General features: G+C 41.3%; 1 protein-coding gene across 1 annotated transcript in view; it reads right to left on the bottom strand.

Moving 5' to 3' along the window:
• ankrd13b (ankyrin repeat domain 13B) overlaps positions 1 to 18217 on the bottom strand; it is a 40558-nt gene that overhangs the window by 5339 nt on the left and 17002 nt on the right. Inside the window, exons 2-12 of the mRNA XM_086215857.1 lie at positions 15638 to 15773; positions 12527 to 12651; positions 10193 to 10238; positions 9756 to 9899; positions 7877 to 8117; positions 5973 to 6039; positions 3901 to 3982; positions 2681 to 2745; positions 1958 to 2094; positions 498 to 655; positions 114 to 302 (exon numbers count right to left, since the gene is read on the bottom strand). Of these exons, the coding sequence (XP_086071983.1) occupies positions 114 to 302; positions 498 to 655; positions 1958 to 2094; positions 2681 to 2745; positions 3901 to 3982; positions 5973 to 6039; positions 7877 to 8117; positions 9756 to 9899; positions 10193 to 10238; positions 12527 to 12651; positions 15638 to 15773 (1390 nt within the window). The remainder of the gene's footprint in view (positions 1 to 113; positions 303 to 497; positions 656 to 1957; positions 2095 to 2680; positions 2746 to 3900; positions 3983 to 5972; positions 6040 to 7876; positions 8118 to 9755; positions 9900 to 10192; positions 10239 to 12526; positions 12652 to 15637; positions 15774 to 18217) is intronic.

Genomic DNA, 18217 nt, shown 5'->3' on the forward strand with positions numbered 1-18217 from the left:
CACTACAGAAAACGTTATCTCCTGCATGGCTGAAGTCCCCCCCCCCGTGGGTGGATATAATTCATGTGGTCAACCGATGAAGCCAATGCACATGGTAGCAGGAGTGTACTCACTGGTGGAGCTGGAGCTGGAGACGCTGGACGAGTCACTGCCAGGAGAGGGGGTCTCTGTCCTCTGTGTCTCCCTCTGTCCATCCCCCTCCACCACTACTTCGCTGTCAGCACGGACACCTGTCCCTTCCTCACAGCCGTTCAGATTGCTGAAGGTGATCCTGGCGTTCAGGATGTGGTAGAGAGGAATCTCTGTGGGGATGAGATGAAAATGACATTTTGATATAAATCATCATCGGTCACATTTGTCTGTCATCCAGTTAATGACCTTTTCTGTCATCCATTTTTATCTATTTATTAATTTGTCACTATCTGGCATGCCTTGTTATTTAAACATAATGATTTTATACTCTATTCTTTCATCCATCTCCCTTTCTCAAACCTCACCGATCTTGACAGGGAAGCCAGGCGGTAAACGTAGAGTGATGAAGTCACGCAGCTTCGCGAACAAAGCGTTTGAGATCGCCATGAGATCGATGATAGGTGCCACTTGTTCTGCCAGTGACAGAGGATGGGACTCACACAGCCACAGCTTTGCTTTAAATCTGGAAATAGAAAAAGACACAAAGTCACACAAACTCTCTGAAGATGCTGATAAGGGACAAGGGAAGAGGTCGCTGATGAATATTACAAAACACAACCCTGACATCAGTATAATTGCAGCAATTTACATCCTCATTCATTCCTCTGGCAGAAGTACACAAAGACATCGATTGCATCTGCTAACAATGACTGTCCACGAGCTGCGGACTCGTGTTCAAATTGAGGCCAATCAATGGCAACATTTTAACTTGCCCGATAATGAACATGACGCTGAGAGGCGACTCTGCAGACTTCATCCAGGATCTCCGGACACTTTTCATTAAATGCTGGTGGAGTGAAACTGATTACTAAATCCGGAGTCTCAAAGTGGGGTCCACAGTCTTCTGGGGGGTCAATTAACTTTCATTTGAATTCATTAAATCTGGCACTTAAATATTTAGTTCCAATTAAAAAGAAATCATGTCCAAAAAGTTTGTCTAAATTTCTGATGATAAAATATTTTGCTTATTTCCAAAATTTTAAATACTTCATAATATCCTGCAAAACTCCAGCTTCTGCAGTGGTCAGCACTGTTGCCTCACAGCAAGAAGGTTCTAGGTTCCAGTCCTGGCTCGGGCACAGGATCTTTCTGTGTGGAGTCTGCATCAAGACATCAAGAGGGGACGAGGCTGATTGATACTCTAAATTGACCGTAGGTGTGACTGTGAGTGTGAATGGTTGTCTGTCTGTATGTGTTGGCCCTGTGATGGATTGGTGACCCATCCAGGGTGAACCCCGCCTCTTGCCCGAAAGCCGCTGGGATAGGCTCCAGCCCCCCACCCCCCCACCCCGCGACCCTTAACAGAATAAGCAGACAAAAACGGATGGATGGATAGATGGATGAATGGATGGATGGATAGATGGGTATTTCGATCAGGGTGTGGTTTAAGCCACTGAGGGTCAACATGTGGATCCACATGAATACGTTAAACAACATGACATGATGGTCATATTAGCACAGAGAGGAGGAAAATTACTGCTGTTTTGCTTTTTCATGTAAAGTTGATGTATTGTGAGTTACCAAGGCAGAGGTGTGAGAGAGGGAGTCCCACTGTCTTTCACCTCAGGATCATGGAGCTCAGTTGTAATGGACGGCTGTTTGTGTGTGTGTGTGTGTGTGTGTGCGTGTGTGTGTGTGTGTGTGTGTGTGTAGTTGTCTATTTCAGGCCTGTCAGGTTGTCAGCTCTGGCACTTGGCGGTGGGTTTAGAGGGCAAATTCACTGTTTGCATGGCTGCCTGTTTGTTCTCCTGTCTGTCTGTGTCACCTCTGGGTCTTGGTGGTGAGCTGGCACGGGTGGCCGATGTCCCTCTGAGTTGGTGACGAGCTTGGGTTGAAGTATTCTTCAGCCGTCAGTGCTGCGGGATTGGTAACGGCAGGAGATGACATCTGAGTTACCAGGGCCTGCAGAGAGGAGGCAGAATATAATAAAATAAGAGGAGAAGAGATGAATACTGCATATTGCACCATGAGTTACTATCCTTAATAAATTACTGCATTTGCTTCTAGTTGCAGATGTTGAATGCTTTAAACCCTCATCAAAAACATTCAGTCAAAGTCATAACAGACTTCATTGTTCCAAAATGTACCTTTGTGTGCGTCAAACCCCCCCAAAAAAAGGCTTTTGCAATGTTGTGAATAGAAGAGGCGACAGTGAAGGGGAGCAGAGTGAGGAGATACTAAGCATGAGTCATAGAAACTCCCAGCATACACAAATTAAAAACATAATCAATATTTGAGAACAGGTTGGGGCCTCTGAGTGATTGTTTTACTGTGCAAGCATGCGCTTGTGTTGACACAGTCAGCGTCCCCTCTGATCAGGGGGAGAAGATAGTGACAAATCAGATAGTTAAGAGGATCCTTAATTAGGAAGACTGAATAATACTGTTGTATGATATCAACAGCGTTAATACCTGCTTATACATATTCAATCTGAGTTTTTTTGTTCAGTTTTAGTCACTATACACATAAATAATTCATCACTACTCACCCCGTTGTTCGGGCCCATGTGTTGCTCAGCAATCCCAAGGAAGTTCTGCAGCGGAGTCTTCCCACCTGCTCACACACACACACACACACACACACACACACACACACACACACACACACACACACACACACACACACACACACACACACACACACGCACACAGTAAAAACAGTTGTCCAAGACAACTGAGCTCCATGATCCACGATGTTGGTGATTTTGAACTAGTTGGAGAGTAAATTAAACAGGAGCAAGAATGTGACTGAATCATTCTGTGAAAACGTCAAAAACTACATCTCTTCGTAAGGTGCAGGCTCCGACCAGTAGGGGGCAGTAGTGCAAATGTGCCAGCAAAATCAACACAAGAAGACAAAGGATATAGTTGGGGCGGAGCACACTGATATTTCAGGATATAACAGTAACCTTGGGTGAAAAACTACAAATTTAAGAGTTTGTTGCACAAGCAAACAATTATGTGATTAATTATGTAGCACCTTGATGAACCTAAGTTTTTTTTTTCTTTTTTAAGGAACCCAGGCCCCATTTAAAGAGTGCTACATTTGATTTAGATAAAGATAATTTTACCAGCTTGTTAGCATGGGGTTGAGCTCTTCTGGTGCTGTGGTTGTCCCCTCTACCCAGAGACAGAACGAGAGTTAAAAGTGATGCCACATCAGTGGGGTGAGCTTTAGATGTCGAGTATCTGTATGTATTTAGGCGCTTTATCAACAGATCCTGGCCTGCTCAGACATTTTTAAACAAAATGATGAAAAGCAGCAAATAGAGTGGGTCACTCAATCAGGACTCAGTGTATTCCCCCCCCCCCACACACACACACACACACACACTTCCATCATGCATATTAGCAGAGTGTGGTTGAGGACTGTGACCTGGGGGAGCTCGGCTCACAGAGGAGTGTGTGATGGCTGATCCTAGCTGACAGCGACAGTCCGGGGAGGCAAGCCTGCTAATCCTGTTTCATTTATGATCTGAACCAGAAAACGAGACAGAGCTACCGAGTAAACATTTGGGGCTGTTAGCGGGAGCCTCTGGGTGATTTCATCGAGTTCAGGTGAGGGGGATTACTCATCAGGGACTCCTTTATCAGACATGACGTGGCACTTGAACTGGAGGTTACAGCGGCACAGAGAGCAGCAGCTGTGACGCACCGACACACTGATGGTGTCTAAAACTCATTTGTTGTCAAAGAGCAGCTGATGTACCTTTTGTCTTGTTCTTGTTCTGATCCGACAGGTGGTCAGTTCTGGTCCTGGTGATCAGCTCCACATTGGAGGCCGCATAAACCTGAAAGAAGAACTTAGCGGTGTGTCCATGTAACTGAATTTTAATCAAACTTTGAAAATGACACAAAAGAGGAAATGCAAATTTTCTTCACTGATTTGGAGCGAATAAACCAGGATACACATTGCTAAACAGGTCGTCATGGCAATCGTCACGTATACTAAGAAAAGACATTGTGTTTTTGACACACGTCAACGCTGCCACCATTTTGGTAATGACATGACTTATGTGGACATATATACAGGTGAGAGGGTGAACTGTGGTTTTTCAAGATAATAAGCAGTTCTTCAACTAGTTTTAGTAAGTAAGTTTAAAATGTTTTAGATCTTTGTAGTGTAGAAAATAGTTGTGTCAACATCAGACTGTTAATAGCTGGGCTGCAGTCTCGGTTACGGTGGCTGCTGTCTTCCTTCTCTCCCCCTCCTCTCTTTGCTTCTCCTCCTCTGAGTGCATAATCTATTTACTACTCATACTATACTCAAATAAATCAAATATATTGTTATGCATCCATAATATACCCTGTTGTGTAGTAGACTATATCAATTTCTAAAAAACATATCCCGTATTGCTGTAGCTTTATTGTTGTAACTCACGACCCCTCACTTTATTCTATTGCATTTATAGTATAATCTATCACTTTTCCATCTTACTATATTGTAGCTTAATCCATGTTTAAGACAATATACTATGCTGCACCACCGCTCATTCATGAGCCTGATGACCGTTATCTCTTCAGGATGATACAGCAATCATAACCTATCTATGGATATTTAAATAAACAGAGACAAAACTTACATCATGCACCCTTGAATACGACTGACTGCTTACTGAAATCAGTCAAGACATATGAACCTTCCGGAGCTTATCAGCCAGTAAAGCGTGGTTGCTTTGTCTGCACATAGCTGTTCTCAGGCCAGGCTTGTCATTACCAGTATGGTACAGGTCTTGAGGAATTCCTTCCAGTTCCAAGTCTCACCTCAGCAATTTTTGGGAAGACTTGGAAGACTATATTCACAGCTTAATCCAAAAAAAAAAAAAAAAAAAAGGAGTTTCAGTCTACCATTTTGGACATTGACTCTTTTCCCAAAAGCAATCAAACCACCCCAAGTGAGCGTAATTTTTTTTTTTTTTTTTTGCAAAATTTTGGAAGGTTTTCTTTTTTTGGTCAAATTTTGCTATTATCTGTCAAACTTTTCCAACGATGGAAACTTTACTAATCGTGGTAAAGAGGAAGTAGGGCAATACAGAAGCAATTCTTTCTCACTGCCTTTAATATTCCCGTCAATTGCTTATAATTATGTATGTATTGCTTATTTAACTGTTGTAGAAAACTAAAAATACTTTTAAACTTTTATTTTTATCACTAATGAAAAAAGGCTCAAAATATAACCTTAAACTGAGTAACATTATACAACGTGCTTTTCTATCAATATCTTCAAGCTATAACAGAAAACTTTAAATGATTAAAAGAAAATAGTTATTAAAAAAAGATCAGGCAGATGATTCTAAGTTTACACTGGCCATCAGAAAACCGAGAGCAAGAACTCAAAAGCGTCCAAAAGGAGAACGACTCAGCTGGAGTTGTCTGTTTATGTTTGAAACTCTAAATCAATGATGTCGAAAATAGATGCTTTTCAGGCGGCTGTGTTTTAGAGTCGAGCCCCTCTGAAGTGCTTTTTAAAGCTCTTGTGACAGATGGTCCTGTATGTCTGACACTTGTCTCCCATCGATCCCTCGGGGGGGGGGGGGCTAGGGAAGTAAATGGGGTCAAGGTAATGCATCAGTCGCCGCAATAAAAACGCTCTTTTTAACTTAATTTGAGAGGCCATATGGCATCTTCATTATGTTTTCTAAAAGGCAACAGGATATACCGTCGTAACCATTATAAGAGATCGGGAATCATTCTGGACATGACACACTTGAGGTGACTTTCAGGAAATATCAGCCTGAGCTGTGACAGCGTTGGCGTCTGTGCAGCATCACTGGGCTCTACCTTGGCTTCATATCCATTCACTGTCTCAGTCTTCTCACTCCTCCAGCCTAGGATGCCCGTCTTGTTCCTGCAGAGGAGATTCAGCGAACCCTCGATTATTCTTCTGTGGTCTCAACTCCAGGAAACGTTCAACATGACAATAAATATATTTGTTGTCGGACACAAAACCTTAAATACATGCTTATAGATAAATTAAACCTGAAATCAACATATTACTTTATTTTGACCAAGAAGTTTTGATTATTAGGCTGATGATTGTCATCGATGTAACAGATATTGATGTTGGCAGGGTTGCTAGCATATTTGTAGATTCCTCCAACTGGCCTGATCTGGAGTCAGCTCATATCCTGAGGGTGCGTTAACGGATTTCTGGCCTTAAACAGCTAAGCAGAAGTGCTGCAGTTTTTGTGCATGGCTGAGTAAAGATGTACGAGCGTCCTGCCTGTGCTGTGTGACAAAGTGGTTTGCTCGATTGCATCATAAATAGATTATTGGCTTGTCGACAGGAGTGCTGACCAAGGAAGATACACAGAGGTGACACTGAGGTACAAACCTGACAGGAAGATGATTACCATCCCGCAACTACCACAGATATATCTCTCCCTCCCTACTTTTCTCTCTCATTCACCTTTGTCTTCTGTCTTACTTGCTTTTTGTCTCACTCCACTGATATATCAATGAGTCTTCCTGCAGTCTGTTTCTCACCCCTTTCACCACCTGCCTCCAAAACCATCGACTTCCTCTGTTTTAGCTTACGCATCGTGTTTTTTTCCGCTGTCTTGCATCCCATTCATCTTTCCCTCCCTGTTTCTCCCTAAAATGCCTTACATTTCCTCTTATCGCTCTCTCTCTCTCTCTCACTCTTATTTTCTCCCTTGGCTCCTCTCAATCGTTCTCCATTCTCTTTTTATCCTCAATTTCATCCCTCTCTTTCCTGTTTTCTGCCCTTCAAACCTCTCTATCTAAAGCCTGTTTTGCCATCCCTCTTTATGTCTCTGTCACAGTATTCTCATCTTACTACCTGACTGGAATAATTTTGTGATCAATGTCCCAGCTTGCCCCACCCTCCCCACCCTTCCTTTATACCTTTATCATTATATTTGAAATTGAGCTGTAACACCATACTGTTATCGTAAAACATGGAAACGCCTGCACGTGAGCCTCTTTAACATTTCATTTCTTCTGCCATGTGCTTCGTCTCCATGTTCACTTGTGTAATTTACATACATTGGATTGTTGAGCTTTTGTGGTTGGTGCTTGATTCTATCAGCTAATGCTAATTTGTTCCGTGCTCATGCAGGCTGACATATTTTGGTTGACATTTTGGGCATAAGAGAATCAAAAAGTCCGGTGAGTGAGTAACACTGTGGACATTCTCTCCTTGCTTTAGCTACATTAAGCTAACAGTCATTCAAGAATAACAAAGTGTATAGCAGTGAAACGTCGGGATACATTTCATCCTGTGTAGGAGTGTTGCATGAACTTTGAGTTCAAATTCCTTTTGCAACAGAATGAATGTTATTTCATCTTTCAAAAGTTTTGTAGTTTCACTTTGACCTTTCAGTGAATTCAGCAGTTTCCAATTTTGTCACATGAAAACAAGACTCGGTTGGCTCTATTTTAAATATATCAGTAATGTGTGCTGGTCAAACTGATCAAATTAGTTCCATGAGTTTTGTTGTCTTCCTCATTACCATCAAATCACAGAGGGCAGACAGCATAATGCAATCCAGCCACACTATGTATGGTTGGGATGATATTTTTGCATGCAGGTTTTTCTCAAAACCTGTCAAACTTGTGAAATATTTTTGCTGTCCTTCACAAACATTCAGTGTGTACAGTGTAAACAAACATCCTGCATATCTGTATTCTGTGTAAACGAGTTGCTATCAGTGGCATCTGACCTCTCAAAGGCGATATTGCGAGTGTCCAGCTGAGTGGTCACCACTGGGGCAGACAGCCGGGCAGCTACCTGCTCGTCACTCGGCTGCATCGCCCCCAGTAGCCCCAAACCAGCGGCTGTGCTGCTGCAGGCACCGCCATTACCCCGGCCAGGTGAAAGCGCCGTGAGAGACGAAACGCACAAGGTCTCACAGAACACCAGCTGCCTGTCATGGTCAACCTCCATCACCTCTGCATTGGAGTCTTGGAGATGAGAGAGAAATGAGGGAAATATTAGTGTGCAAGACAGAGGCACATTTGCAAAACACAAATTTGCAAAACTACATGTAAATAAAGTCAATAATAACTGATGTCAAGAGACTACAGCCAGAGAGAGAGAGATGTTTAACGCTAAAGATCCAGGCAGGACCGGGAGAAAGAAACACAGGGAGACAGTACATTATGCAGAGACTCAGAAAAAGTCCAAGAAAAGGTCAGGAGAGGAGGAATAATTTAAGTAGTGAGAGGAAGAAAGATAAAAATAAAAGAAGAACTAGGTAAAATAACGCAGAGGAGCCAGGGGAGGAGAGAGGGAGGGGTAGGAGCCCTGAAGCGAGGCTTGACAGAGGAAGGGAAGAAAGAGAGGATCATCCTGGAGAGTCAAGGTCCACCTGCACCAGTCTCTGTGAATTTGCTTGCCTCTCATATCTACCTCAAATAGAGCTTGTGTAACTGATAAATACAAGAATGTGTTCAACTTGGATGTGTGCATTCACTTAATTAGACAGTGGAACCGGTGCTGTCTCCATGCATCTAATAATATTGCACTAGCAGAGTAATAACTGTGAAATCATACATGCATGATCTGTCTGCTCAATCATTTCATTTCAAACTTACATCAGATCTGAGATATCATGTCATTTTCTGTGTGACAGGTGGTGCAATATTATTGGTTGGCCAGAATGGAAAAGTAGATGGAAAATCAGACAACAGAGAGAGAGAGAGAGACAGAGACAGAGACAGAGAGACAGAGAGTGACAGAGAAAGAGAGAGACACAGAGAGAGAGGAAAAAATGTGAGAAGGAAATTTCAATGGACAAAGGGAAGAAAGCCAGAAGCAGAGGAGGGAACGAGACAAACACAGTGTACATCATATAGTCACTCGCCTGTGCATCTGACCACATACAGTATCTTGAAACAATAGTTTGACTCTTTGGGAAATATCATTCTTGAAAATTAACATATATGCTTCAAATAAGCTAATGCTAGGAGTTAGCTTGTCTGAACATCAACTCTGTCTCAAGAAAGGTGATCAAATTAAACTTTGTTATTTCACGTGTGACTGTAGGCCGTGTAACCAAACAAACCGATCCACACACTGAATTGCAATAATGAGGTTGGGCTAAGAAAACAAACCTTTCGTTAACTGTCTCTTTAAAACAATAACATACTGTGCACATAGAACAGCAGTGGAATGAGTTCTTTTTCACAGAAACAAGTTAGCATTGTCAGACGTCGCCCCAGGTTAAAAGTATTTCAAGATATTTTTTGGTTAGAGTGTTTAAAAAATAAGTAAAAGTGTCACTACTTTCATGTAATTCAAAGCTTTTATTCATATCAAAGATGGCGGTGACTAACAAGTCTAATATAAATGTAATCACACAGAAAACAGATAAAACACTGGGTTGGTTCGACTGCTAGTATTTACGTTTTCATAATCATGAAGGTGGCTGCAAAAAAAAACAAGTAAATCTTATACAGTTTTGTTTGCCACAGAGTGTAATCCAGCAATAATCCAAACTCCAACATAAAAATGGCACCATTGTTTTGTGGCCGAGGAAACCCATGGCGCCCAACGAAGAGGTCAGTTTTACGAAGTGAGGTTCAAGATTGATTTCTGACCTTGTCCCCTGAAAATGAAGCTTCGGTTTCCTCTCTGCCAGGTCATCTGCTCAAAACCTGTCAAGGTAGTATCGACGCGGAGACACTGACCGCTCTTCCAGACTCTGTAGGTGTCGCTGGGGCAAATCCGAGACACGAGAGGCACTAGTGACAAACGCAGAGACACTTCATAAAAAAGTAGCTGATGAGCTGATTGTGAAAGTCCATCTATTTGTGGATTTGTAAAGTAGTTAACATAACAAAAATGGACTGTTTAAAAAAAGGAGAAAAAAAAACAAGGGCACGAAGTGTGTGAGCATCAGGGTCTAGTATACACCAAGAAGAAAATGGCCACTTTATCTCCAGAAGATAAAAACGATGAAACGATGTGATTAGTTCTGACTGTTTGGTGCTGGACTGGTTTACTGAATTCAGTGAAGCAAAGACACTAGACTCACCCCAGCTGGTAAACTCCCATTTCATCTCCACATAGAAGTCCTGGGCCTGGGGAGGGAGGGAGAGAGAGAGAGAGAGAGAGAGAGACAGACAGACAGACAGACAGACAGACAGACAGACAGAGAGAGGGGTGGGTGATTGAGATTGATAGAAGGACAGAAAGTGATGCATTTAAAGATGAGAGGCAACATGGAGGAAGAAAAGAAAAGGATTGAAAAAAGACAGTGATGCTGCTTCACTGTCCGTGCCAAAAATGGGGGGACTAGCATGGAGAGCTGGCAGTGTATTTTGTGCATATGGGTTAATAATAGAACTGATGGATGGAGAATGATGTGGGTGAGAGCAGGAGAGAGGAAGAACGGCGTGATGTTTGCAAATGGGTGTGAGCTTAAGTGCGAGTACATGCTGTTGTTTTCTAAGTGTGAAGGGTTTGTTCTGACAATGTGTGTGTGTGTGTGTGTGTGTGTGTGTGTGTTTGTGTGTGTTTGTGTGTGCATGTATGTGTAAAGGGGGCCAATTGGAACAGATATAAAGTTAGAAAGAGGAAGTTCTCTGCATTTCAATTGCTATATATATATATATATATATATATATATATATATATATATATATGTGTGTGTGTATATATATATACAGTATATAGGCTTATATAATTATTGTGCAGCACTCATTTCTACACCTTTATAATTTGAGCTGACTTGTACGCCCTCCTGCTAGCTTGTAGTGCTGCTTTCAGGTACCGCAAGATAGCTCAATATTTTCACCAAATTCACGAGACAGGCAAAAGAGGAAGAGAATGTTTACGAAGACACTTGTCTCTTTCTGTAATGTTTGCCATTAGCAACTGCATTTTAACATGAAAACAGCTGCTGTGATTTCAGGCAGACATCATAAAGTCAGTCATAAGTATTAAGGACAGCTATCTATCTATAACATGTCATTTGTAGATCATGATACCACATATTTCCATCCCTCTTGTTTTGTGGTCCATTCAGTTTTTTCATTTCATATCATGTTACAATAGCATGTTGCTCCTCAAATCTCATATTAGATCTGAGCTAGTCCACTTGTTGTATCTTACCACCTGTACTGGCACAGCAGAACTACATGATGCTGCAATCACACTGTTGCGCAGACTGTTGATTTAAATTATATTTATCAAAAAGAATATTCTGTCTGGGATGTAAGATATGACATTGTGTAAAATGTAGAGAATAATGGACTATAATACTGAGCCTTGGCTGGTAATCGGTCCAATCCTCTCAATAATTTAGCTTCTATAAACAAAAGCTATGACTACTTGATGCTTATCTTTACTGAGAGATGTGTATCTGTATTTGCCAGTAAGCCCAACTGAACGTCATAAATTCAATACGTAATCAACAGTCATCACATAAGTCCATTGCAATTTTGCATTCATCCAGAATGCAACCCAACCTTGAAACTACCCTCTGCACAGAGGTTGCAGTTTCAGTTTGTGCGTGCCACAATGAGCCTTGTTCACACGCAAAGCAGTTATCTTGTCCAAGCTGAGGTTTACAAACACCGTTGCACACTGACATTTATAAAAAGTAATGAATATCCGGACTTCACTGTCACTACTATCTGACACAAAGTCACACAACATAACACAGCCCCCGCAAGTAGCGGGCAAGCAATCAAGACACAGATAGTGTAGACCAAGATGGACTGTCCCACTGTTAGCAAGAAAAGCCAGAGAGCGTGAGCACTGCAAGCTAGCCCATTACTATGACGTGATGCTTTTCACTGACATCAAACTTACTACTGGATGGTGCTCCTGCAATTCACTCTTTTTTACTTGTAATTTGGACACATGGGGCTTTGCATAATCTGCAGAGTTTCACCAACATGCATGTAAGCTTACAGAGCTAAACTGCTCTGGCCACAGTCTATCTATCTGAAGGAGTGTACCTTTAAAAAGTGGCACTGGTCTCTTGAGGGAATAGAGATGACTCAAACTACCTAGAGACTGAGGGATCTGCGACATGGAAAGGCATCTGCTGAGTTCAGTTCCCTTGCTGAATAAGTTATTAATACCTTCAAACAAAAACAAGAAAATTTTCTTCTGAGAGCAAATATGTAAATATTGCCACGATTCATCTACATTTCAAATGAATGCAGCTCTGCATACAAACTCTTTTGATGTGTACTGCTAGTTTTGTGTCATGTATGTAATTATTTTGTCTGTTCTTCTGTATATGCGTGTGTGTGTGCGTGTGTGTGTTTGTGTGCGTGTGTATGTGTAGGCACAGCAGCGTTTTTGATTTTTTTCCGTTTGTGCATGAAAATGTTTATATGCTTGTGTGAAATCTTACTTGGCGCAGACGCTCCAGCAGGACGGGGATGCCCGCCAGTCTCTTGGCAGTCCTCTGGTAGTCACGGTAACGAAGCACGAGACGCACCAACTCTAGATCTCTTGTACTCACTGCCTCCTGAAGAACTGAGAGGGGGAGAGAGAGAGAGAAAGAGAGGGGAGAGGGGAGAGAGAGGCAAAGTGAGAGACAGACAGTAAAACACAGCCGATTACTCAGGCCTTATGAAAAATTAATGTACATGAGCAATTTAAGGGGGCAGCGAGAATTGCTGAAACTGAAATAGGTCGGCAACTGCAACTCACCCGTCATTCATCAGACAGGCCCTTTGCTGCTAATCTTAAAGGCTGTTCTACACTTGAACAATTAAAGAACGTTGGTTGCATTCATGTAATGTTCTTACATACAGGATTTTTTTTTTTAGTCCTTTTTTTTAGTCCTCAATTTATGCGTTTTTGTGGTAACAAAACCAGAGAGTGTAATCAACTGCACTACTGACAAGACACAGTAATAAGATTAAGATCGTAGATTAGATAAAAAGGAGTGTGACATCACCTGGTTGTTTTTAGACTCCTGTTTTGTTGCTGCTGCTTTTTTTTTAATCATCAAGAGTGACCATATTTAGACGAGATGGTGGAGCTGAAGAGGGGCAACAGTCAGGATCTGACTGTTTTCTATTTTATTGAGACGCATATAATACAGTAATTTATTACAAATGTTAAGTTTTATAGTCACAGTATGTCACAGTTGGCTGGTAGGAATCTTTGAATCAAATAAATATCAAAGGAAATAGCTGATGATGTCGTGAAGCAGCAGTGGCATCATAGTGTTTGCTTTTTTTCATCTTTTTTGAAACAAATAACCATTGGCAAAGTTGAATCTGATGCTCTTCAGCATGCTCTTTATTAACAGCTCATTAGGGGTGGGGGGAAATTTTTTATCTCTGGCTGCAATTCAAGTTTTCCTAAAATATAATTTCTCAGTGCAAAATAGCAAATCACTGTGAACGCAATCTACTGTGTCACCTGAGCTCCTTGTCGCATAGTGTCAGCTGCGAACTCCTCCATGGTGACTTGATTGTATTTCCAGAATCATCAAGAGAGCCAAATTTAAAATTGTCTTTGTGAAATAGAACTAGAGGGACCTGTTACTGTGGACCGTTGTGAAAATGTAGAAAATGATATATCATACATTATGTATCACAGCCAATTGAGATGTTTTATTCTGGTTTACTGCAGATGGGACGCTATGCATGAGGTCTATAAACATGCAGGAATAGTCTTCCCAAATAGCAGAATGTATTTCATTGAAATGTCCTGAAAAACTACCTGTAAATAAAGACGTCACCCTCTCCCTTGCCTTCAACCTTGCTGCTGCGGCAAGAGGAGCACAGGATACTTGTTAGAATGACTAAACTGTATCAGGGATGTTTCTGGGAATGCAATTATTTTGCTTTGTATTGATGACATTCTGCAAACACTCCAGTTATAATGATTTACAACGGATGAACAGCCTCAAACTGAGTGGGAATACTTGAATCCTAATGGCAACAAATGACAAGCTCCATGGACCAAATTGTGAACACAATAAACAACCAAACTTGTTTGTTCAGCTTGTTACAACCATGCTACCATGCTAGTTCGCTAATGTTACACTGATAATAAAGTTCCACAAAATCTCCATACTCCCATGCTGAGTATGTGGCTGTTTAAACAGTAACAGAACATTTTCTTTGAGTCTTCCGCCATTTTTCCTACATTTCCTCTTTTTAATGGCTGACTATTAAAATAGCCTCTCTCACTTACAGTATGATAAACATATTCATTTTGCGGCTACAAACTCTATTAACTCAATCCGGTGTCGAAATTACGTTCCAATTAAGAAAGTAAAACCATTTCAAGTGAACACAAATGAAGAACGGGGGAAAAGAATGAACTGAAAAATTAAAAAGAGGAAGAATATCTGAACTGACACACCAAATCTAACTTGGATCAGAAAAAAAAATCTGCACTGCAACCAGCCACGCGTTGCTTTATGCATATAGTCATTTAAACCATTGTCAAAGTTTTCTCTCAGTGATAATTTGAGTGCTCGTGGCAAACTTATTGTCCTGAGTGTGTGCATTGAGAGGAGGTGCTCTTCATTCACATAATGGCTTGTTAAAGTATTGATAAATCAAACAACACTGGATCCTACCCCCGCTGACCACCCTCGTCAGTAGATGACATCAAATGTAGGTTGTGATGTCAGGTGACTCAAATTTAATGCCAAGGTCATCTTGATGTAAAATAGTTACGGCAACTGATGCAGATGGTTTATTGGTTTTGAACTGCGTTGTTAAGTAACAAAAAATGTCTCCCAAATGTCGTCTTGAAGTTACAGCTGGACAATTTAGAGAAAATCTAATTGTGATTTTTTTTTTAACGGATACTGCAAATACACTATGATTTACTATATTAGAAAGAAAACCATTCTTGAGTCACCATTCACATTTTCGTCAAAAAAATATATTGATATATGATTTTTAAGGGAATTTACCAAAGCAAATGTTTTCTTAAGTCTGGAAAAAAGTCTGCAGCACCACAATACTTCATTCAAAATGTTGCTTTTCCACACATTTTGCAATTATCACTCCTCTTGCTATCTGGATATTGCACTGGTTCAGATTGTGATTTTAATAGTTCTCGAGCTCCCCAGCTCCTAGTCACATTGTTCCGACTCATAGCTGTCATATCTGTTTTCACTGACGTTTTCTCTGTTCACGTAGGCTCGTGGAAGGACAGGGGGGTCTACAGCCACACCACCAAATATATTAGTCTGCTAGTTTTCTTACTGACTAAAATCTAACTGTTTGGCCATACATGATGTAAAGGTATTCTGACTAAAACTTAACTTCTGTAACCCTAACAGTGAAGCTCTCCAAATAACCTTCATCATGGTCTTTTATCTTACTTTAGTTGGACTGGAGAATCATTATTAATTTGACAATAACCGTATATTATTGTCTAAATGCTGCTTATTGTCGCTTTATCTTTAAACACACATGCTGACCAGTAATACATCATGTAGCAGGCACACTGCACAAACTCAAAAACAAAGAATACACAAACTCACCAGTCCATCCATTGCGGTTCTCCTTGCTAACATCAGCTCCATGCTGCAGCAGGACTCTGGCACAGTCTAGGTGGCCCAGGGTGACAGCCAGGTGGAGAGGAGTCCGACCCCGAGGATCCAGAACCTCTAAATCAGTCTGGATGGAAGACAATGGGGGAGGTTGAGCGGAGGAGATAAGAGACGGAAATAAGAGGAAAGACGGAGAAAGGCGGAAGCGAGACAGATGAAGTGGGGTTAATTGCTCATCATTGTAGAGCTCTTCTAGTTCAGGAAGAGGAGGAGGCGGGAGAAACACAAATATAATAGGTACGTCAGCGAGGAGATGAAGATGGAGGGATGGGTGGGAGACACTGGCAGGTGCTAATTGATCTGTCACCACTCCAGCATGGCGGGGCACTACGTTCCTACAGCATCTCACTTATTCTCTGGGTTTTATGGCCTGACACTCGCGAACCGAGCCTCCATTCTACAACCTTCTTTCTGCAGGTTTTCAAAAAGTGCGTCTTTTACCTTAAAAGTTTGAATTGTGGCATGTGATATGAGAAGGTAAAGTGGAAAAAGCAGCACAGTTCTCAAATTGCCATGTCAGATGCTCTTCACCTGCAGTACAGAGCCTCTGTGTGACCAGTCATTTTCTTCCCAGCAGATCTGATACATCGCTGAACAAAGGCAAGCTTAATTCCCTGAAAACTCACATCAGCTCCACTTCATCGCCGTATATAGTAGCTTGCCAACATGGCCGTATTGGAATAGTGTATCCTTTTAAGATAATTATATAAGAGACAGGCTTTGTATGACTTATATATACCAGAAAGCATACATAACAGCAGCATAAATAAGACAAGATAAAAGGTAAAAAAAAATCATCTGCAAAAGAGAGAGAGAAAGAACAATGGAGTAGGAACAACACTAAATTGCGCAATCATCTCTGAGAGGAACTTTACAGCCAACCAAAGTCACCATCAAAGGAGCTCTGTGCTTTTTACCTGTTTAAAATAATCAGCATCTACGATTGTATCTGACGGAGTGTGAAGAGGATTTGTCTGTTGGGTAAAAGGGTTTCATCTTCTCAACTGTACCACAATAGCTGTGGATCAGGTGGTATAGAGAGCTGTCCACTAATCTCTGGGATAGCAGATCAATCCCTGGCTCTTCTTATCCATGTGTCAGAGTCCTCGAGGCAATACTGTAAAGTGTGTAGAAAAAATACTATTTGTTATTTGACACTCCCTCATTTCTCTGAGCCATGGAGCCACCTGTGGCCTCTGTGTACTCTTCCATGTTAAGACCAGTGAACTTTTCACTTTGGGATATCACCCCAAGAGAAACATTGAAGATTCATCATTCAGCATTTTAGATATGTGTGTGACATCTTGTTGCTTGCTTGCATTGGGCAAATCTGTAGAAGTTGGGATTGGAAGACCGGGGAAAAAAAGAGGGTGGGGCTCAGGATAGGACACAGCAGAAACACAAAATATTCAAAACACAGAAGGAAATTAACGTAGCTTAGTAAGAAAATGGGAATTAGAGAGCTAAGGTGGAGGGCTTTTTCCTTGGATAATTATTTTTAGTTAAGTAGGATGTTAGCTTAAATAATGTTAAATCCATGATTATCTATTAGTTGTGTAAGATCCATCTTCTTTGAGATGCTCAGTTTGGCAACCTGACTGGTAATAATGGAAATGTTTCTGAAGAGGGAAAATATTGATAGCGTCACTGAATCACCAGAAAAATTACATTTGTGCATACATTTGGATTTGAAGCCGGAGGAGCCCTCTCTAGGGCATGTATCACAGCTGTAAGTTACCTATATTGCTGTTTAGATGTGAATAAATGTGGAATGTTGAGTAGCATCACCACAGGTTTGACAGTAGCATCGGGGTAACAGGTCATTGGACTTTCCTGTAACCGTATCAACAGCTGTCTATTACAGCTGGCACACCTGGTAGGATACTGCATCACTTACTGGCTGTATTGTAGTTCACAGACCTGCCTACCCCTCTCTGTCGGAACACTGGCTGCTCTATGCACCAGCAGGCTGTTGTCGCTTGCTTCTGCAGTGCGCTCTAATATCAGCAACTTTTACAACACTGATCTCAGAATTGTCTTCACATTAAATAAAGCCACTGACATTATCCAGGGCCTCAGCTGCTCCAAGGTCAGCGCTGTCAGTCTGTTGTCATAATTCTAATTAAGGAATGACTTCTGCAGATTAGCGTAGCCTGACTTAGAATTACCACTTCAGAGGAACTGTGGAAAGTACTTTTGAGGAATATGTGTTTCAGTTATAGTATAGTATATCAGAGATAGAGCAAAGCCAGAAATATGTCTGAATCCTATTAGTCCACATACATCATGAAGTCAAAGCGGTTGCGGGAGGAGTGGCTATAATCAAGATTAATTTCTGAGCGACTGAGAATATACCCAACAAAATCCTCAATGTGTGGAAGGAAGCTGGAGTGAAATAAAATATGAGTAGAAATGTCACAGGTTAACAGTTATGCTGCAAGGCACACACATTGTGAGGAGAGCTGGAAAGCTGTTATACTATCAATCAGTTAGTGCAAGCTTCTGTTTCTT

Source organism: Aulostomus chinensis, chromosome 10 (genome assembly GCF_037954235.1).
Source record: "Aulostomus chinensis isolate RoL2024-O1b breed Wild chromosome 10, RoL_Achi_v1.0, whole genome shotgun sequence".
NCBI lineage: Eukaryota > Metazoa > Chordata > Actinopteri > Syngnathiformes > Aulostomidae > Aulostomus > Aulostomus chinensis.